Consider the following 22,835-nt stretch of genomic DNA (forward strand, 5'->3'; position numbering starts at 1 on the left):
CTTGTTAGCTAGATACAGCACCGCGCCAACTCAACGTCATTGAAATGGTATAGTGAATGTAATCATGTACTTAAAAGTAACCATTGACATAAATTTGTTTTATCCCTACAAAGACATTAAAAGGAATGCTAATGAAAGTGCAATCCAAAAGTTGTTGATTATGAAGGAACAATAATCTTTTCTCTAACGAAAGTAATCAGGGGGAGATATAGTAGATTATTTTCTAAGTCATTATCAATATTCAGTTTCGAAAAGTACATGACTAAAGGAACTGTCTGGAACAACTCTGAAAGTGATCAGAGGGAGATCCCGACATCAGGGGGAGGATCCAAGGATATGATGTCGACATATTTTACTTCGAAATTGAAGATGTGCTGTACCCTTTTTCCATTCGATCGAGAATAGTTTTTCCCAAAGGGTTTTGTTACTCTACAAGGTTTTTAGCGAGACAACACTAAACACATCATGTATGTTGAACGTTGAACACATAAAGATCGCGTTGATATTACTGAAAATATCTGAATCAAAGAAATGAATGACGATAGTCTGTTAAGAAACGTAACTTCCAGAATCAACAACATGGTCTTATAAAAATTCAAGTCACCAAAGTAAGGAGTGATAAACTCCCTTTGACTACAATATACTAATGAAAATTGCCTGACATCAGAGGGAGCATCTAATGGTGTGTTGAACTCTTTTCCTTCACCGAGGTTACTTTTTCCCGCAGGGTTTTATTGCTCGGCAAGGTTTTTAATGAGACAACAACAAACATCGGGAATGTAATTTCCCATCTAAGGATATTGTCTCTCTCACGAGGATTTTCTGCCTTAGGAGTTGTGAAGCAACCAGTCAACTTCAATGGAGCAAAGTGATCATCTGCAACAGATCACCTTTACTTTCATCTGTCACGTCGTACTCTTTTCCCTTCGTCAAGGTTTTATCCCACTCAGTTTTCCTTGTCAAGGTTTTAATGAGGCAACATATTCGAGTCCAACTATGTTCTAATATTGTGCTCTTTTTATAGTTCAGGTTTTGTACCTCTGGGTTTCCCTGGCGAAGTTTTAACGAGGAAATTAATTTAGACTCATCGATCTGTGAAGATCGTATTGCATGTGATGAACCACATGTAAAGTAAGAGAGAACATGTGAAGTACTACATGTGAAGAGTTGTACCAAGGTTTTATCCCACTAGGTTTTTCCTTGTCAAAGTTTTAGTAAGGCAATTGGTTTCGGCACAAGTCATCAAGGAGAGAACGACATTTGAAGAAATACATTTAAAACACTATATGTAAAGCACTATGTATAAAGCTTTGTTATTGAACCGCACAAGGGGGAGTGTTATAGGGCCTGTGGCCCATGAATGTGCGGTCCATTAGATGAATAGGTCTTCCCTTTCCTATATATAAGATAACATTATATGTATGTAATAGAATGATGCCTCTTTATCAATACCAAGTTCTTCTCCTTCTCTATCTCTTGCTTTAACCTAATTGTTACTACAAAATTAAGAGCAATTTTAGCCATTATCTTCAAACCTAATAATGAAAATATAAATCATATCTATCTCATTATTAATTCAATATGATTTTTTTTTATATTATTGTCAATAATCATAAGTTATTTGGAAATTTAAGCTAAATACAATAATTAAATCTTATAATTACTAAAAATTTGTTATTATCACAATTTTATCTACTATACCCAAAAAGTGAAAATGGAAACACTGTTGGTGCATAGTTAACTGAACCCCTGCAACTGTCCACAATTTTTGTGTTGTAAAGTATTAACATGGGTGAACCTGAGGAATCCAGGAAACTCGAGGAATATAACTTGAGCGGGACTTAGGTACCTTCATGGATTCCACGAGTTTCATGAACAATCTGGACAAAGGATTTCTACCTCGGGTCTGCCTCGGTCAAGCCTTCCAACCCGACCAACCAACCCAAATCCCACCCCTAGGTACAGCAGTATGCCAAGCCATTATGGCACGCGTTATATATTTCTATCTTCTACTAAGTAAATAAATAAAATAAATGGAACAAGTTGGTTCCATGATCATAAAATGAAGTGAACGGGGCACGGGCCGCACCGCATGTGCGTTCGATAACCCAAAGGCTAAAGGGCAAAGGCATAACGGTCTGTTAGCAGATTTTTTTGCCCTGAAAGATAAAGATGCAAAAAAGAACAACCAATCCTGGTCGTTCAAAACTAAAACCCTAATTAGTAATCAAGAGTCAGAAAAAGCTTACAGTTTCTGGCTCCCAATTGGACCAAAACTCCAATAACCTAGCCGTCTAAGTCAAAGTATTGATTTCTCAAACTTACACCCAATGCTCAGACTCACTCCTAACCGTTGAGATTTATCGTGTGAACGCCAACAACTCCACCACTGGAAATTTCAGAAAGAGCGCGTTCTGGACACTATCGTAAATATAGAGAAATTTCTAATCTAGACCGTCTTAAAAATTTCATCGAACGGTCGTAAACTAACCACACAATACTTTTGAGAACATTCTCGAAGAATGGTGTAACTCATATATATTCGTATCTTCCCTCCTTGAAAAAATCCTCTGAAACCCTAGAGACTCTCTTTTCTCTGGTTCTGTTTAAAACTTCGTCCCTTGTTCTTTCCCTATTTCTAGGGTTTCTCATATTCGGCGATTTTTCATCGAAAAAAAAATGGCTGGTAAAGGTGAAGGACCTGCTATTGGTATCGATCTAGGTACTACATACTCATGTGTTGGAGTATGGCAACACGATCGTGTTGAAATCATTGCTAATGATCAAGGAAACAGAACTACTCCTTCATATGTTGGTTTCACTGATTCAGAACGTTTGATCGGTGATGCTGCAAAGAATCAGGTTGCCATGAACCCAATCAACACTGTTTTTGGTAAGATTTCTTGTTTAAATCTTAGATCTTGTGTTTTTTGTTTCGATTCGTTTGCTTTTGTACTCTGTATTGCTTGTTTACTGATTTTTGGGTGTTCATTAAGCTGTATTGTATCATTAGAACCTCTATAGGTTTAAGTAAACTTGATTTTTAACTGTAATAGTGATTTGTAAAGTGTAGACTGAGCTGTGTTTATAGATCCACGATTTATATTAGTGTTTTGTTAGATCTGTTTTCTGGATTATAGATCTGATTTAGTAGTTTATTTATACACAATATGATGTACATAGTTTATTAGTCAGTATATTTGACTTATGATTCGGCAATCTGAACTGAAAGCAAGCATGTGTAGGTTACTGATTTATGATTCTAGTCGGTCTGTAACCTTCATTGTGTAAATAAGTTTTAGTGTTCAGTTCAGTCTCTTTAAAAATAAGACTCGAAGTATCAATGTTTTTTGCACGACTATCCATGAATCTAGTTCACTGTTATGATAGTATATGTATTTAGTTACATTCGATTTAAAGGTAGTTTACCAAATATCTTTGCTGTCAAGAGTTATTATTGCTAATGTGATTGTTTGGCTTTACAGATGCCAAGCGTTTGATTGGTAGGAGATTCAGTGACACAACTGTCCAGGGTGATATCAAGCACTGGCCATTCAAGGTTCTATCTGGTCCAGCTGACAAGCCCATGATTGAGGTCTCATACAAGGGCGAGGAGAAGCAATTTGCTGCTGAGGAGATCTCATCCATGGTCTTGATTAAGATGCGTGAGATTGCTGAGGCATACCTTGGTTCTACAGTTAAGAACGCTGTTGTTACAGTCCCTGCCTACTTCAACGATTCACAGCGTCAAGCTACAAAGGATGCTGGAGTCATTGCTGGTCTTAATGTTATGCGTATCATCAATGAGCCTACAGCTGCTGCCATTGCCTATGGTCTTGACAAAAAGGCCACCAGTGTTGGAGAGAAGAATGTTCTTATCTTTGATCTTGGAGGTGGTACCTTTGATGTCTCTCTTCTAACTATTGAGGAGGGTATCTTTGAAGTTAAAGCCACAGCCGGAGACACTCATCTTGGTGGTGAGGACTTTGACAACAGAATGGTGAACCACTTTGTTCAGGAATTCAAGAGAAAGAACAAGAAGGATATTAGTGGAAATCCAAGAGCTCTTAGAAGATTGAGAACATCTTGTGAAAGAGCAAAGAGGACTCTATCATCCACTGCCCAGACAACTATTGAAATTGATTCTTTGTTTGAAGGTATTGACTTCTACTCCACCATCACCCGTGCCAGATTTGAGGAGTTGAACATGGATCTGTTCAGAAAATGTATGGAGCCAGTTGAGAAGTGTTTAAGAGATGCCAAGATGGACAAGAGCACTGTCCACGATGTTGTGCTTGTTGGTGGATCCACCAGGATTCCTAAAGTTCAACAGTTGTTGCAAGATTTCTTCAACGGAAAGGAGCTTTGCAAGAGCATCAACCCAGATGAGGCTGTTGCTTATGGTGCTGCTGTTCAAGCTGCCATCTTGAGTGGTGAGGGTAATGAAAAGGTTCAAGATCTTTTGCTATTGGATGTTACCCCTCTATCTCTTGGTTTGGAAACTGCTGGAGGTGTCATGACTGTTTTGATCGCTAGAAACACCACCATCCCCACCAAGAAGGAACAAGTTTTCTCCACGTACTCTGACAACCAACCAGGTGTGTTGATTCAAGTATACGAAGGAGAGAGAACCAGGACCAGGGATAACAACCTGTTGGGTAAATTTGAGTTGTCTGGAATTCCCCCAGCTCCTCGTGGTGTTCCACAAATCACAGTCTGCTTTGACATTGATGCCAATGGTATCCTTAATGTCTCAGCTGAGGACAAGACTACCGGACAGAAGAACAAGATCACCATCACCAATGACAAAGGTAGGTTGTCTAAGGAAGATATTGAAAAGATGGTTCAAGAGGCAGAGAAATACAAGTCTGAGGATGAGGAACACAAGAAAAAGGTTGAATCCAAGAATGCTCTTGAGAACTATGCTTACAACATGAGGAACACAATCAAGGATGAGAAGATCGGTGCCAAGCTAACAGCTGAGGACAAGAAGAAGATTGAGGATTCGATTGAAGCAGCCATTCAGTGGTTGGATGCCAACCAACTTGCTGAGGCTGATGAGTTCGATGACAAGATGAAGGAGCTTGAAAGCATCTGCAACCCAATCATTGCCAAGATGTACCAGGGAGCTGGTGCTGACATGGGTGGAGGTATGGATGATGAAGTCCCCGCAGGAGCTGGAGGTGCTGGTCCCAAGATTGAGGAGGTCGACTAAGTTTGATGAACTTTGCTGATGGGTATTTTTATAGTATGTCTTTAGTTTGGTTATGTTTCTTTGCTGCTGATCCTTATTAGTTTGGCAGAACAGTGTTGGTATTTCTGTTTATTTTCCATTCTCTCCGCCAGAGATTATTATGGCTGGTTGCGCCATTAATTTTGTTAGACTTGCTTTCGGTACATCTGCACTATTAGTTTAATTCAGTTTATTTTTGTCTGTTATTTATTTCTTTTATTTGGGACTACTGGAGAAGCTGGAGGCCATGGATACCCACGGCTGCTGGGATGGCAGTGCTTAAACCTGAAATGCAACTGATATATCCCATTTTCCCTCAGAATTTTATGTTTAGCTTGGTTTCTTTGGGCACACATTTATCTTCTTAGCCTTACCACATCACCAAAACCCTCAAGGCTTTTTTTTTGGAAGACCTAAAATGTAATGTCGAAATTTTCGTCGTAAAATATTTTCCTCCGGGAAATGACGTTATAACGATTTGTCTGTTTTTCTGTCAAAATCGCCTCTTGCGACTCTGGTTTTTGGACTCTCGCAATCGAACTCATATGTTGTATACAGATTATCTAACTTCTAGTATACAGATTATCTAACTTTTAGACATTGCAGAGAGGAATATGTTGGATCTCATTGAACTGATTTTTGTTATGTATTGTGTCTAAAGTCACCGTACATAAGTTAGCACATAATCCACAAAAATAATGCTTATCAGTTCCCACATCTTGATCGATAAAAAGGGTATTACAGGATAATACCATCCTAAACAGTGGGGAAAAAAGAAGCAAAACTAAGAAGATAACAGACTACCAGACTTAGTGACGTTCAAAGTAATCTATCATACATCAGAAACTTAACAACATCAAAGTCCTTGATAGCAAGACCCCATGAAAATAAGCAAGAAGTGGCCTTATTGACAATTGCTTTTGCATTTTTTTTTTCTTTTGAAAACAAAGAAAGAATAAACAAAGAAGAAAGAAAAATTAACGAGAAGACTCAGCCTGAATCAGGTGAGCGGTACAAGAAGTAAGAGAATATAACCACTGGAAACAACATCATCGTCAGAAAGAGCCACACAGTTGGCTTCTTTCTCGATAAAATTGAAGTCCACAGAAATAAAGTTGAGAAGAGGTTCTCTGATCTTCAGAATTAAGTTCCTAATACGCCATTGGATTTCAGAACTGTTGAACTTCAGGATATTTATGATTACTAAGGCATCCCCTTCAAGCATTACATTTACATGGCTCAAACCTTTCGACAGAGCGAGCTCTACACCAAGGAGAGCACCATTAGCTTCAGCTTTAAGAGGGGAAATAAACTCCAAAATCTTTGATTGCTCGCTCTGAAAGCTTGAGTTACAATCTTTGATCACAGCAGCACAAGCAAACTCCTAGGTCCAACAACACCATCAAATTTTATTTTAACTTTACTCCCACCGGGAGGTAACCAACATGCAATACAACATATCAGATTTAGTGAGGGTGTTCAGCATGTCACCAGGATTCTGATCTTGCGCAAACCAATAAGAAGCTTCCTTAATGATACCATGAATGTTAGGTCTGAGCTTGTGGAATATTGCTTGATTTATACTCTTCCAAATAGCCCAAAAAAAACTAGCTCCCATTTTTAGTTTTTCGTGGTCCTTCTCCAGAACTCATTCAACAATAACCTTTATGACAGTTGTAATTCCCCCAACAACTACTATCCATGACAACGGTGACGAAAATAAGACAACTTGTGAGAAGGGACACTAAATAAAAATGTGGTCAACTGATTCCACAACATTACTGCAACCAACATTAATAGCGTGAAGAAACTTGTACATATCGCTGAGTGCATGCAATCCATTCTTAACAAGTTTCCAAAAAATTTTTTGGACTCTTGGAGGAAAGGTTTTAATCCTCCAAAACTTCTTCCAAAGGATGTTATTATCTGCCTCAGTTGACGTGGATGGCCTACTAACTTGAATGGGCTTCAAAAAATATTTCGACAAAAAGACTCCATTTGTGTGATCGGTCAAAATGAGTTTATCACCGCTATTTTCTTCACTATTTGGATCTTAATTTTGGACACCTCAGCTGGATTAAATAGTTGAGCTAGTTTCTCCTCGTTCCATCTTTTCGGGTTGTCGAGCATTAACTGATTTATTTTACGAATAAAAGAATTATAATTACGTATCAGTTCAGGTGACTTACTTGGAAGTTTGGGGACCCATGGGTTATTCCTTATGTCAATTTGTTCACCGTTACCAATTACCCGACAACATCTTTTTCTTATCTTCTCCTTTCATTTGAGCATGGCTGACCAAGTGGATGAGCACCTGTGATATTTCATGTCCTTCCAAAAAGACTCATCTTAGAGATATTTTGCTTTAATCAATTGGACCTACAGTCGGGATCAGTGAGAAATTTCCATACCAGCTTCGCAATGGTCGTCATATTAAGCTCATCTTGGAGAAATTTTCATATAATTAACATATACGTTGCGATAGTTTAATCTCGTCTCCACGGGTAATTATCCCCGCACTTGAAATTTGGAAAATACATACACTTGCTTGCTAAAGAGAAGGAAAGTACAATAATCAACTTTGTATAATTATGCCTTGTTTAATTCTTTATCTGTTGAAGCTAATACTATTTCTAATTGGGTTTTCTGGTCTGCACCCCCATATTATAATCCAACCTCCAGCCGACCCTCAATAAATAATAAAATTGTCTTTCGGTTTCTTGGCTCCAGAGGCGGTTGGACTCCTCAAGAGAGTCCAGAAAGTCATGCACAACAATGTCATGACCTCCGGTTCGAGAGAGTTTGTTTTTAAAAGGATAGGTTTTGCAATTTAAAATGGGCTTGCGACGCAGCTTGTTGCTCGCTTGCCTGCTATGTAATTCATGATAACAATTTTATTCATATTAAATTCAAATTCCCATTTATGTGAGAGTTAACTAAAACACATTAAAAATGTGGGGATACCAAAATACACCACCAATTTTTTCTTAGGCAACCTGTATGGACTAAACTAAAATATAATTTTGAGAGTTCAACTTAATGAATCTCAATCAGGAAATATATGAAGATCTTGTATCTCTTTATCTCATAATTAGAATGTTACAGAAACTAGTCTGTGAATCTGATTATACTGTGAGTATACTTGGACGATTCCAAAGATCAAGTCGTATCCAACAATTGCGATGGACTTATCTACTTGAATTAAATTTCACATACAACCTGTGATATCAATTCTTCTTAATATAAAGGAGAATGATTTTGCTGATGTGTCGCCATTAGATTAAATATGGTTTGTGGTGCAGCCACATCACAACCTGTTTAACACGTCAATAACCTCTTCACAACAGACATGTCAGTTCGAGAAAGACACATCCAACTGGTGCATCCAATTTGAGACACCTATTCACAAGAATCATAACACTGCCATACAAGAAAATTAAGCCTCTCTTTCCAAGCGACATCTTCTTTCGTATGTATAAAACAGGTTGAGGTTCGATCTTGGTTCTGTTGGAACATTTTCGTTTTTTATTCAAATGAGTATTGAAACTGTCTTCATTGATTTTCATAATTGGGAGTACATGGAGTCATAGATGATTCAGAATTTATAAAACTTCACTGATATATTCCTTTCATCCGGCACATTAGTTTGAAGTGATGCTTATAATTTTATGCTAACGGGATTAGATGTCTACAGTATAGTTGACTAGAAATCTCAAAAATTCTTTAGGGAATCACTTTTTTTTTTAAATCATCCATGTGGCGGAATAATAATAAGTTCATTAAGAGGAAGTTAAGGAGTTCAGGTTAATCGTTAATGTTCTGTAACAAGAGATTTCATCGGAATCAAGAATGTGTTTGAGATAATATTTCAATGATGATTCTTTCTTTGTAGTTTTTGTGATAGTACTTATGGAGGGGGCAATACGATGAATACATAGAAAATGTATTTGGGACAGATGACCTTCTTTTTGAAGCATAAGAGACGGATGAATCTGTAACTTCGGTAAGCAATTAGGTTTTGTTAATGGAATTTTTCTCATATTATTTTGATGTCATCAGTTTTAGTGTTCGTAAAAGGTTCATGAGGAAGGAAAGTAAAGCATGCTCTCAATAAAGCCCGCCTTCAAAGCCAGTGTTCCGTATACAGTTTGGTTGTGTCTTTAGTATTCATTAATTTCGTTGTAGATTTAGTGCTCATAAAAGGATCATCATGATGGATGTTAGCAATAGAGAGTCATCTGCTGAAGACTCTCAACCAAATGAGCTTGCATTCCGTGTATGAAGGAATGACCGAGTTTTGTGCATCTTGGTTAGTCTTACGGGTCTTTAGTTTTCAGTTGAATCTAGCGTCTGTATCTCATGAATAGGTTGATAAGTTATAACAACCTTTGTACTCTCTGATATAAATAATAAACAGACTCCACAGTTTAATGTGTGGAAGCCTTTCACCAAAACTCAATTCCTAACTTGGTATCAGCCTTGATCCAAGCTACGCTTCCAAAACCAATTCAAATACTAAATATAGAATGTCGACAAAAAATCAATTGAGAAACATACAGATCCATCATCTGGTAACTCTTAAGTTAACAGATAACAACTACCCACTGTGGAAGATGCAGTTTAAACCAATTCTGAAGGGCCATGGACTAACTGGCTTCATTGATGGTTCAAAACCTATACCTCCTAGAACTCTACCAGATTCTGATACTGAAAATCCATAGTTCACTGCATATGAAGAACAAGACTCTCTTTTGGTTGGGTGGCTGAACTCAACTCTTACTCCAGAATGTCTTGGGGTTGTACGTGATCTTAACACATCTAAGGAGGTATGGGATGCTCTGGAGTCAGAATATGCTCCAAAGACAAAGTTTCACCAGATGAATCTCAAAAAACAATTACACAACTTGAGCAAAGGTAATAAATCTTTACGAGTCTTTTTAAATGAGGCTAAAGAACTATTTGCACAGCTTGCAGCATTTGGATATACAGTCAGTGATGATGAAAAGAAACAATCCATCAGCAATGGGTTGAATCAGGCATATGATTCAATTGTCTCCACCTTAGGCACATTGGAAAACCTGAGCATGGATCTGTTTTACTCACATCTTCTGAACTTTGATATGGGTATTACACGTCAGCTTGAGGATATACAACAACCAATTGCCCATCTTGCTGCTTTTTCTTCGTCAGGAGGAAAACCTTACCAAAACAACAACCACAATCCAAGTCAACGACCTTTTCAGTATCAACAAAATCAGTCTAAACCTCGCTTCAAGTCTCCTGTGCAAAACAACAACACTGTTGAAAAGTGTCAAATCTGCAAAAAGAAAGGACACCTTGGTGACAAATGCTGGTTCCGCTACAAACCTAGCACTTATGTGCAGAAACCTCAAGCTGCATATATTGCTTTTCCTGAAGCTTCCTATGGCAATCAATGGGTAACAGATACTAGTGCTACAAATCATCTGACAGCAGATATGAGCAACTTGACAATTCCACATGAATATTCAGGCACTTAACAAGTGTATGTGGGAAATGGTAATGCACTTAACATCACACATACTGGTAATGCATCTTTCACACATAACTCAAGGTTATTCTGTTTGAATAACATATTTCATGTACCCAGTATAAAAACGAACCTGTTATCAGTTTCTCAATTCTGCAAAGATAATGGTGTTTTCTTTGAGTTTCACTCATCTCATTTCTTTGTGAAGGACCAGACAACGGGAAAGCTGCTGCTGCGGGGACTGAATAGGAATGGACTGTACTTTCTTGATGGCGTTGCGCAAGTCAGCAGACAAGGATCTTCTCAAGATCATGTTGCGTCTTCCATGCCAACCTGGCATCAACGTCTGGGTCATCCAATGCTCCGTACCGTGTCTAGCATTTGCAATAGGTTTTCACTTCCAGTTTCTAATAAAATGTTTACTTTCTGCGATTCTTGTCATGTTAGTAAGAGCAGAAAACTTTCTTTTTCTCTAAGCCGTACATCTTATGATAAGCCATTATCTTTGGTTGTTTCTGATATCTGGGTCTCCCCCAAACTCTTCAGGTCTGGTTTACGATATTACATGCTCATAATGGATGTTTATTCGCATTTCACTTGGGTGTTTCCTTTGGTACAACGTTCTGATGCTTTGTCTATTTTTATTAATTTTCGAAAACAAATTGAAAATCTTACAGATCATAGAATAAAATTTTTTCAGTCTGACAATGCATTAGAGTACAAAAAGTTCACTAAGTATTTAAATGAATCTGGTATTCAACACCGATTCTTCTGTCCTCATACATCACCACAAAATGGCATTGCAGAAAGACGTATTCGCCATGTCACTGAATCTGGCCTTGCCCTTTTATTTCAAGCACATATGCCCTCTTCATTTTGGGCTGATGCGTTTGTCACTGCTTGTTATTTAATTAATCGTTTTCCTAAATCATCCTGTGAAGTTAAAACTCCTCTAGAACTCCTTTTTCATAAAGAACCAGATTACAAGTTTTTAAAGGTTTTTGGTTGTCTTGCTTATCCTTGCCTCAGATCTTATAACTCAAACAAGCTCGAGCCTAGATCACTTCCATGTGTCTTTATAGGTTATAGTAGTTCGTTCTCATAAGGGTTATGCCTGCCTACATAGAGAGTCTGGTAGAATTTACATTACGCGCCATGTAAGGTTTGAAGAACAGTCGTTTCCATTCAGACCAAAGCAGCAGTGTGTACCATTGCATTGTCCAGGTAATGTGCCTTCAGATACTTCATTTCTATATTCTCCTCATTTTATGCGTAGAAATTATCTTCCTACGCAACAACAAGTGGTATCTAATAGTGCAGATCAGCATCTGAGGATCTGCAATGATATGGCTATTTTGGAACCTTCCATGGCATCTCCTACAAATTCTACTTCACATCTGCATGCTCAAAGTATCTCTGCTGCTGATTCTGTCACAAGTGTGCCTCTTCAGGACAGCTCTGAAGTAACTACTACAAATGATGTGTCCTCTACACATCCTATGCAGACAAGGGCAAAATCTGGTATTAACAAGCCTGTTCAAAAATTGTGTTTGTCTGCATCTAAACATCCCCTCAATGATTCAGACTTCATGGAACCTACATGTTACTCAGAAGCATGCAAAATTCCAGAATGGCGTACAACTATGGATAATCAAATTAATGCCCTCATCAGAAATGGCACATACTCGATAGTTCCTTTTCAACATGGCATGAATGTAGTTGGCTCAAAGTGGGTTTATCGAGTAAAACAAAATTCTGATGGGACAATTGATAAACGTAAGGCTCGGCTGGTGGCAAAGGGTTTTAATCAACAGGAAGGGGTAGATTATGGAGAAACCTTTAGTCCTGTTATAAAACCATGTACTATACGTCTGGTTCTTTCTATTGCTGTCATGAACAAGTGGCCTTTGAAGCAGCTTGATGTTGAGAATGCGTTCCTCCATGGTACTCTGGATGAGGAGGTATATATGAAACAACCGGCAGGATATGTAGATGCTAATCGTCCATCTCATGTGTGTAAACTGCATAAGTCGTTATATGGGTTAAAGCAGGCTCCACGTGCATGGTTTTCACGGCTCAGTAACTATCTGATGACTCTTGGTTTTAAAGGTTCAGTTGCAGACACATCCTTGTTTGTCTGTAAAACCAAGCTTTCAGTTACTTATGTGTTGATTTATGTGGATGGCATTATTGTCACAGGGTCGGACTCTTCAAGGGTTGCTCAGCTTATTCAAGACCTCAGTAGGGAGTTTGCAATAAAAGACATAGGGGACCTTCATTTCTTTCTAGGTGTTGAGGTTATCAAGCAATCTGGTGGTATGATTATTACTCAACGCAAATATATAACAGACCTCCTTAAACGTACTAAATTGGATGGGGTAAAACCGGTGACGAGTCCAATGTCTTCTAGCTTAAAATTAAGGCAGACGGGCAGTGAAAAGTTTGCAGACTGCACCTTATATCGCAGCGTTGTTGGTGCTCTTCAATATCTCCATCTCACAAGACCTGACATTTTTGTTGCTGTAAATAAGGTATGCCAGTATATGCACAATCCTTATGTTGAACATCGGGAACAAGTAAAACGTATTCTTCGATATCTGAAGCATACCGTAGATTATGGTCTTCATATTCGTCCTTCACGAGACTTTTCTTTGCATGGTTACTCGGATGCTGATTGGGCTGGTTGCCTGGATGACCGTAGATCCACTAGTGGTTATGGTATTTACTTTGGTGGCAATCTAATTTCATGGAGTGCTAGAAAGCAAAAGACGGTAAGTAAATCCAGCACTGAAGCTGAATATCGGGGCATTGCCATTGCAACGTCTGAAATTATCTGGATTGAGTCTTTGCTTCGTGAACTTGGAATTCCTATCTCTCCTCCGGTGCTGTGGTGTGATAATTTAGGCGCTACATACCTTACAGCTAATCCTGTGTTTCACGCTCGTACAAAGCATATCGAAATAGATTATCATTTTGTGAGAGAAAGGGTGGCAAGCAAACTTTTGATAGTACAGTTCATCAGTTCACGTGATCAGATAGCTGACATTTTTACTAAGGGGCTACCTTCACCAAGATTTCAATTTTTACGTGGCAAGTTGCACATTCGTAAACTTGAGGGGGAGTGTTAGCAATAGAGAGTCATCTGCTGAAGACTCTCAACCAAATGAGCTTGCATTCCGTGTATGAAGGAATGACCGAGTTTTGTGCATCTTGGTTAGTCTTACGGGTCTTTAGTTTTCAGTTGAATCTAGCGTCTGTATCTCATGAATAGGTTGATAAGTTATAACAACCTTTGTACTCTCTGATATAAATAATAAACAGACTCCACAGTTTAATGTGTAAAAGTCTTTCACCAAAACTCAATTCCTAACTATGGAAAGTAAAGTATGCTCTCATGAGAATAAAAGTGTTTGATTAAATTCGGATACGTTCACTATTTAGAAATTATTAAACTATTTTTTCATTTGTTATCACAATATTGCTTGGGAACTACTGCGAGTCTGCGATGTCCATTTGAGGATCCCAGAAATCGATTATTAGATCAATGAGTTTTTCTTATTTCTTTACATCTACGGTAATACTAAAATGAGTCGCTGGATTTTCACAGGATTCTTGATACGTAACTGAGTAATCCACGTGCGGGGAAGTACGAGTGTTACATACTGCATACGGACGATGTCTGACAGAATGAAAGCTATCTTTTACTCTTTTCTCCTTTAGTTCTCACGGTATTACTATGAGAAGATACATCCTTGGTCTGCCTAACAGAAATAGTGATTAAAAGATATCAGATATGTCTTCTCAAAAAGTTGCGTTGGGTTACGGTTCTTTAACAAAATTTTGTATAATTAATACACAACTATTATCTTTGACTTTTATGAATAGCTGATGGCATTTTTTCATAATTTAGCTTTCAAAGACGTTTGATCACTTGCCTGTTGGATAACTATCTCTAAGACGGCTAATTTTGTAGGAATGCAGTTTTATCGACAGAGGAAGCAATTTGTTTGTTTACTATATATCGGTTTCAGTATGGAACACCTATCATGGCACGCAGTTAACAGTCCCATCAATCTTTGGATTAAATTCTTATCTATCATTTCAGTTGAAGATCACGTCTTTCTTTTGCTGCAAAATAAAGAAGGTATATATATATTCATGTTTCCCATTGAACGTATTTATGTGTTTAGGTTTTATTTGTTGTTTGGTTTCATTTGTGAAAAATTAACGGATAAAAGAAAGTGCCAAACTGATTAAAAGAACAAAACATGTGCACTTTCAATTCTTTGCAGTTTTGGATCGATTTAAGTATTGAGTACATATTATATTTTCGTTCGATTCTAGATATTTATATTCGAACCTGCAATCATGATTCATTTGTTAGTATCTGTTCATGTACTTTCAATCTCCATTTCACAGGTTCGACAATGTGTCAGTTTGCTTGCAAAACGTTTGAAATTGTTTTGATCGACTAATTAAATAGCCCGTGGACATAGAAATATGTACGTTATTGTTATTTATTTATATAAGATTACCATTACCTTACCGTTGGAAAATGTATACTATGGATATGATTTGTGTCGCATACAAAAGCTGAAAAAGTGAGCGAGGTTTATGTTATAGAAAATTTATTGGTGATTTTATGGGTGATTCATGGAGTTAATTGAAGCCGCTTTAAGTCAAGTTCTTCGCAACGTTAGTATAATTATCCCAATCGAGTTAGAGAATTGGGGTAATAGGAACAGTTTCTTCCATGTAACCACACCGGCAATCAATTAAATGAAGTGATTAATGGGCAAAGAAATAAATGGGTGTCTTGGCTTTGTTTGAAAATGTAACAAAAACCTAGCCCGTACAACTGTACGTGCATTAAAGATTTTGTTTCAATTATAAAGATAAACAATATAATACGGAAAAGAAATAACACAGACAACAAAAATTTGTTAAGGAAGAAGCCGCAAATGCATATTTGAATACCAAACTGTATTAAGCCGCTACAGACACTAGCCTACTATCAGAACTTTGGACTGGAATGTAGTTGAGACCGAATTAAACTGTCATAATAGTCCATTCACAGTCACGCTCCTTACACCTCTTGAATCCCTTAGCTGACGTCCTTTACAGCCTAAGAGTTGCTTCAACTTAATTGAAGACTTTTAAACCAATCTACCTCCCACAGATAAGCATATATGTGATTTCCTTTCTGATCAAAGATCAATGTGAGGTAGGAAATCGATTGCAATAGACAAAGTCTAGCAAAACTCAAAATCCGGTCTTATGACTCCCGAAGAGCATCCTAGATTATTACTCACCCCACAAATATCGACTTGTGGAATTACAAAGTCTGAGACGAAGAAACTTTGCGATTTCTATCTATCTTGTTTGTTGGATCAAGGCTCGGCAATCAAAACAAGATCCGGATACACGAACTATAAAGATAACGATAGTTGGACCTGGCTTCATGAATCCCTAGGTGAAGTCTTTTTAGTCGCTAAATCCTGTAAGGGTTTTAAGGAGAGGATGACTCTAGTTTACAACTAGGTCACACAAGAATAGTGTCAGGGATTCAAAGATCCTAGTTATTTGAGGTTCTCCTTTTATAGATTTTTAAGATCAAGGTTGCTTTAGATTTAAGCTAAGGTATCTTTGGAATCAAGCGACCAATAATCACCGTTAGATGAAAAATTTGACTTGAGATTAACATAACAGAACATACACTCTGGTTAGGATGAACCGTAACTAAACCGTGTATAATGCTTGGTTCATAAAATTTATCCGAAACTAGCCAATTGAGCAATAAGCTTAACCCTTTTCATATAACACTTTAAGACTTTTCTTGAGTAACAAATGTGATCAATCATGTCCAGATGTGTTCTTAGAGAGTTCAGGATACATATACTATACCTGTTCGTGAATATTCTTTTTATCGTACGTGTATCGGAAATGTGTACCCTTAAGACAAAAACAAGTTCAGGAACTCACAGATCTTGTATGGTATGCGTATCTTTCAGGTTTTGAAAGCAACAGATCTTTTCCGGTTTGCATACTAGGTATGCGTACCTTTCTTGTTCACGAGTTCACAAGCTTTTTATGGTATGGATACCTAGTATGCGTACCAAAAAGTCGCTGCCAAACTATAGCTACGCCGGTACGTGTACTGCGGCTCTGGACTTATAACAGTTCTCCCAGTATGTTAATTGGTATGCATACTATCCTGTATCCAGATTTACAGTAGTTATATATCTCTCGAATAATCAATATGAAACATTGACACATATCACTGTTCCAGGCTATTTTAAAATGATTAAATCTTGAATCATAACTAGGTCATGAGCAATAAATTTTTCTTAACCAAATTCATCAAGTATGATCTTAAGCTTAGCATATTTCGAGAACGATATTTAAGATAAATTTGGCTCGAAATTTACATTATGCATGTACTGTCTAATTTAGTCATGCGACAACGTCTCATAGATAGAAAGGTGAAAACTTAAGAAATGGGTGGTTCAGTCTTCAGTTACCTTTGTTGAAGAAGTTCTCCAAAGCTCCTGTTGATCTTCGCATTCAAACGGTAGAACATAATGATATCTGAATCTCAACTACACACTTCTATCCTAATTCGAGACTTGACTAAAGAATACTAGAAATCAAGATATAGTTTTGACAACTAAATTTGACAACAAGCTTGAGATAGCAACACTTGTGAGTTCGACCGAGCAATGCTTTAACTCACGTGATGTCACGCAATATTCTTTTGGGATTTCAAATGACTTACTTACCCTACAACTAAAATTAGAATAGACCCAGTTACCCTATATGTTCTTCAGCTCATCTTACCACTGCCGTTGTTTTCTTTCTTTTTTCATTCTTCTTAGGGAAAATTGGGAATATGTCCCGTTTTTTACTAATCTGGAAAATTGGGATATGTCCTGTTTTCATTAGTCTGTTTGGGGATCTATCCCATAATGGCAAAATTAAGAAATATATCCCCGTGAGAGAAATAAACCGTTAAATAGTTGATGTCCCACATGTGTGGGCTTACATGAGAGTCATAGTTATTCTTTTAGCCTTATCATTTAAATTGATATCCGATTTATCAGTTTGAGGATGAGATTTACTTGCTCAATGAGATCTGATATCCGAGAGTTTTCGTGATACTAAGCTCGAAGAGTTTAATTCTCGTTTTGAAAAAATACTGCTCTATACTTGCCGTAAATTCTTGTTTTTTATACCTTAACTTCTGACACGTAGAAATTCAAGGTGTTTGCTAACACAATCGAGATTTCATTTTTATAACATCTGCTTATGATAGTGCTATGGTTGGGATATTTTTTATCGTCAACTTGTCACCTTTAAAGGTCCACCAACGCCATTTCCTTACTAGATTATAACCCATTGTTACCATTAAATTTTTTAAACTGCATCTTGTTAGAGCATAACTCGGTCGAACTCACCAAGCATTGGTATATCAAGTTTGGTTGTCATATTTTAGTGTGTCATAACTCATCTAAAGTCGCTTGATTAAATAATAGAGTCAACTTCGTTTATGTTAGACTAGAAAGTATAGGAATGTTGAGAATACAAGTATTACTCTGAAGACCCGAAGAATGTGAAGAAGTAGCGAACTACAATGAAGACGTCATTCTTCCTCTCGAGGTTAGTAATATTGACTTGAAATATTTCATTCCTAACGTATCTTTCAAGTCGTGCTATATTGAAAACATAAATGCGAAGCTGTATATACTGTACATATTGTATAATACTCTAGTGATGTGACATGGTCATAATTGTATGATCACAGTATTAAAGAATTAGGCTACGAAGTATAACGCTTATCTTTTGAACTTCGTAGATATGACATCGACATAATCTTGTATATACTGTTATGATTTTGTGAATGAGTTACAATGAAGATTTCATCCTAGGAAACAATGTTTTACATTCGTTTAAAGGAAGTACATCCATGAACTTGTTTCGTGAATTGAAAGGGAAACATTAGGCTTATTGGTCCGGCTATTCATTGCAAATCTTTGGATGACCAATATGTGTGAGATGGTAGAACCGATCTTTACCTTGGTCATGTATCCTGGAAGTGACCGATCCTAGTAATTGGTGTGACCAATCACAAGTGTTGTGTAATCGATACTTGTAATTGGTAACCGGTACTGGTAACTAGTGTAAACGGTCCTGTTAACTGGTGTGATCGATCACAAGCAATATCATTAGAATATGGTACCGATCCTTGTTACTGGTGTAACGAATCCTAGTGACTGGTGTGACCGATCACAAGTATTTCCATAATAAGGTATAACCGATCCTAGTGATTGGTAGAACCGATTGAACCCATGTATGTGATTTGATATTTGATCAATCACATAGTTGTCTTGGAATACAGGGAAACCCATTCTAAAATTGTTTGGAAATGTGGTATGACCGATTCCAAGAATGTAAATCCATGTAAATATGAAATAAGGATTTACAGTGAAAAGATGTCAGCATACTTTGAACACGTACAATAACTCTTATCATATATTGTTCAAAGATATTCCTTATTATTCAAGGAAATCCTGTGTTGAAATAAATTGAGAATCTTTTAATTAAGGTTTTTGGTTTTATATGCTTTAGTTACCAACAATTAAATGCATATCTCTAGAGAATAAAAATTAGTAATGTGCATTTACTAATTGGAGATTTTCTATTGACAGATTTCGGAAATATTGGACAAGCATTTTTTGGAATCAGGTTTCCATTCATTGCAAATCTTGAGAATTTTTTCAGTTTTGGAATTCCTTGATGTCCAAACATCCTTGGTCGCAAACTATCCTAAGAGCCATGCAAACTTCATTTCTTGTTGTTTCTGGTGGAGCCATCTATTTGGAGAGGAAAGTACCCTAATTAGGTGAAATCTCTTACGACCGCTCGTTTAAAGACTTATGTGGGATCAAGAAGCTCTGAGTACCGTTGGTGGGAAATTAGATAATTGCAGTTATTAGTTTTCGATTGATTTGATTTACTAACGGTTGTTGAAACTTTGATTGCACCTAGTTTGTTTATTCTTGAGAATATTCTCTTTTGATATAAGATTCACTCAAACTAGATCGAAGTATCGACGGGATCTTTATAACTGTTGTTAGATCTTAAGAAATCTTGGGATAATCCATTGTTAACAGACTCCGTTCTGTGTGTGATTGATCACAAGAGGTTCGGGTGGTGTTGTGCAGGTTATTTGAAGATTTAAGAAGATTTGAAGACGAAGAAGATTTCTTTTTGGTTTTCGTATCTTTTTGTGTGAATAAACCTTGATCGGCTGGGATCCAAATAGAATCAAATTTATTGGATTGATTAGTTATGTGATATATGCATCACTTTATAATTTCTCTTTGAGATCTATACTGATTGATTGCGAATCTAAACTTAATTACTTTGGTAGTTATTGGATAGATTGATCTAACCAGGCAAAGGAGTTTATTAGATTAAACGGAAGAGCATTTGCGTATGACTTGAGATATATTAATCTTGAAAAGAATCAAAAGAGTTGTTACCAAACAGATTCGTTGTTCCTTTCCTATTTCGAATACGATCCAAAGGAATTGTACCAGTGCGTGACCTTCGAAGTCGGAAGCGCAGGGATACTGAGGAAACTAAGTGAACTAGGGGTAGTTTCTTGGTCTCAACTATACAAAGTTGGTATAGATTTTGTAGAGCGGCTTAACTCTGAGAGTATTCAATTCTGGACTAGGTCCCGAGGTTTTTCTGCATTTGCAACTTCCTCTTGTTGTGCCATTTATTTTATCTTACTGCATTATAATTGTTTTATTATAATTAAACTAAATTGTACTTTATGTTAACTCCGCATTACTTGATAGTGATCCTATAGAGTTTGGTTAAGTCCGAACCTATTATCAAGTAATCACACTTTGTTTGTCGTATTGTCTCGATCTCGTATCCATAGACGATCACACAAAGTGTGAATACCGAAGTTGTTGTATTGTCTCGACTTTGTCCATAGACAATCACACTTGGTAAGAGGACTTATAGGTTGAAAACAAAAATATTATGGTATATTTGGGTACCCTCGTATTTTCACATCTTCTCGATAACATCAACACTTAGGAACAAGTCTAAACTATAGATATTAGTCATTTTGCTTATTTTTGATTAAGAATTTGACGATCATGACTAATTTAAGATTACTGGTGCTTCGCTGATGTAGTAATTCATCGCAGTTTTATATCTTTTTATATCTCTATGAAAAATTTGAAACTTCCATTAATTGTGCTTGATTTATCAAGATTTCTTCAGTCATGTCAAGCATAATAACACAAACTAATTCATCAAAGTGAACAGATTCATTACCATTTGCATTTATATGGTTGAAGCTGATCTTCCTGAAGAGACCCATCAATGCCATAAAAAAAACTCCATAAAAGATTTATGGAGAAAAGAAAATTGATACTGAGAAATGGAAGGGCAAGAATTGTATCGTGTTCATTAGGAAGACCAAAAGGCAACCAGCCAACCACGGGTAAAGTTGAGTCAAGAGGCTAGGTTAGTAGTTACGAGACTAAGGTGAGCGTGTGAGACACACGCGTGACAGTTAACTTAGTTTTGGATGGAAAAGCTAAATTATTGAAACCCATAACGAATATATTATATCTTAGGGACCGATTGAAAATCTAAATTACTGGACCGCATAACGAATATATTATTCCTCCAAAAAGTGGATCAATTAAGACGCAACTTTCTTTGGCAGCATCATAATGGTAAGCCTCGACTTAATGCTATCAGTTGGCATAAACCCTGTAAACCTATTTGGCTTGGGGGTCTGGGTATAAGGTACTTATAGTATCATAATATCTCATTCCTTGCTAATATCGCATGGAGGATGCTACTCATCTTGAGTCTCTTGTCTAGGATTTTTTGTGCCAAATATTATAAGAATTATCTTTTTTGGGAAGCAAGTTCACCTAGTCGTGCTTCTTGGAGTTGGAGGAATATTCTTCAAGGAAAATAGTTGATTAAACAAGGTTTAAAATGGGCTTTAGGGACTGGTGACCAAATGAATGTATGGCGAGATTCTTGGTGTTGTGAGGTACCTCTTGATCACATTCTTGATACTGACCCCCATATGGATCCAAACTTACATGTCTCTAATCTCATCAGTGCTAGCTCTCATAACTGGAATCTGTCCTCAATATCTGTAGTTGTTCATGAAAATGCGGGGGGTGCAACAACCATACCCAACAATTCGTTTGGCAATCTGAGAGGACTTACTCCAATATACTTTAAAGAGAATCAACTAGGCAGTCAGACTCAATCTTTAGAAAAGTATATCAAAGATTTTATATCTCTATCTCTCATTTCAATCTGCAATCAACAAATAGAAATTTTCGAGCCCGATTGAATATAAGAGTAGTAACTTGAACGGTACCAAAGACCAATGTTCGAGGATCAATCAATTTCAATCAACAATCAAAGGTTGGATTTCCCAATTGATCGATTCAACACACAGCCTGTGATATTTCAATTATATAAAAAAATATAATGCGGAAAAGAAATAATACATACATCAAAATTTTGTCAACGAGGAAAACCTCAAATGCAGAAAAACCCCGGGACCTAGTCCAGTTTGAACACCATACTGTATTAAGCTGCTACAAACACTAGCCTACTACCAATGAACTTCGAACTGGACTGTAGTTGAACCCTAATCAATATCATACTGATTCAAGGTACAGTTGCGTTCCTTACGTCTCTAATTTCATCAGGATACTACTCACTTGATTCCCTTAGAAGATCTCACCCACAACCAAGAGTTGTTACGACCCAAAGTCGAAGACTTGATAAACAAATCTGTCTCACACAGAAAAGTCTATTGGAATAGATAAATCTGTCTCCCACAGAAATACCTATGAGTTTTGTTCCGTCTTTTGATAAATCAAGGTGAACATGAACCAATTGATAAACCAGTCTTATATTCCCTAAGAACAATCTAGTATTATCAATCGCGTCACAATAAGCTAAATCGTGTGGAAGCAAAACTATATATTGAGGAATCACAAGCGGTGAGACGAAGGTGTTTGTGATTACTTT

The 22,835-nt window shown here is 37.0% G+C and overlaps 1 protein-coding gene across 1 annotated transcript; it reads left to right on the top strand.

Moving 5' to 3' along the window:
- The first annotated feature begins 2,471 nt into the window (after window positions 1-2,471).
- On the top strand, window positions 2,472-5,439 carry LOC113322420 (probable mediator of RNA polymerase II transcription subunit 37e). The gene is made up of 2 exons (XM_026570501.1): window positions 2,472-2,893; window positions 3,486-5,439. The coding sequence occupies exons 1-2, from the start codon at window positions 2,680-2,682 to the stop codon at window positions 5,213-5,215; spliced, it is 1,944 nt and encodes a 647-aa protein (XP_026426286.1). The 5' UTR covers window positions 2,472-2,679; the 3' UTR covers window positions 5,216-5,439.
- Window positions 5,440-22,835: the final 17,396 nt, after the last annotated feature.

Source organism: Papaver somniferum, chromosome 11, assembly GCF_003573695.1.
Source record: "Papaver somniferum cultivar HN1 chromosome 11, ASM357369v1, whole genome shotgun sequence".
Taxonomy (NCBI): domain Eukaryota; kingdom Viridiplantae; phylum Streptophyta; class Magnoliopsida; order Ranunculales; family Papaveraceae; genus Papaver; species Papaver somniferum.

Coding starts and splice junctions, on each gene's coding strand:
- LOC113322420 (XM_026570501.1), top strand. CDS start 2,680: ATGGCTGGTAAAGGTGAAGGACCTGCTATTGGTATCGATCTAGGTACT. Junction 2,894..3,485: donor CCCAATCAACACTGTTTTTG/GTAAGATTTCTT, acceptor TTGGCTTTACAG/ATGCCAAGCGTTTGATTGGT.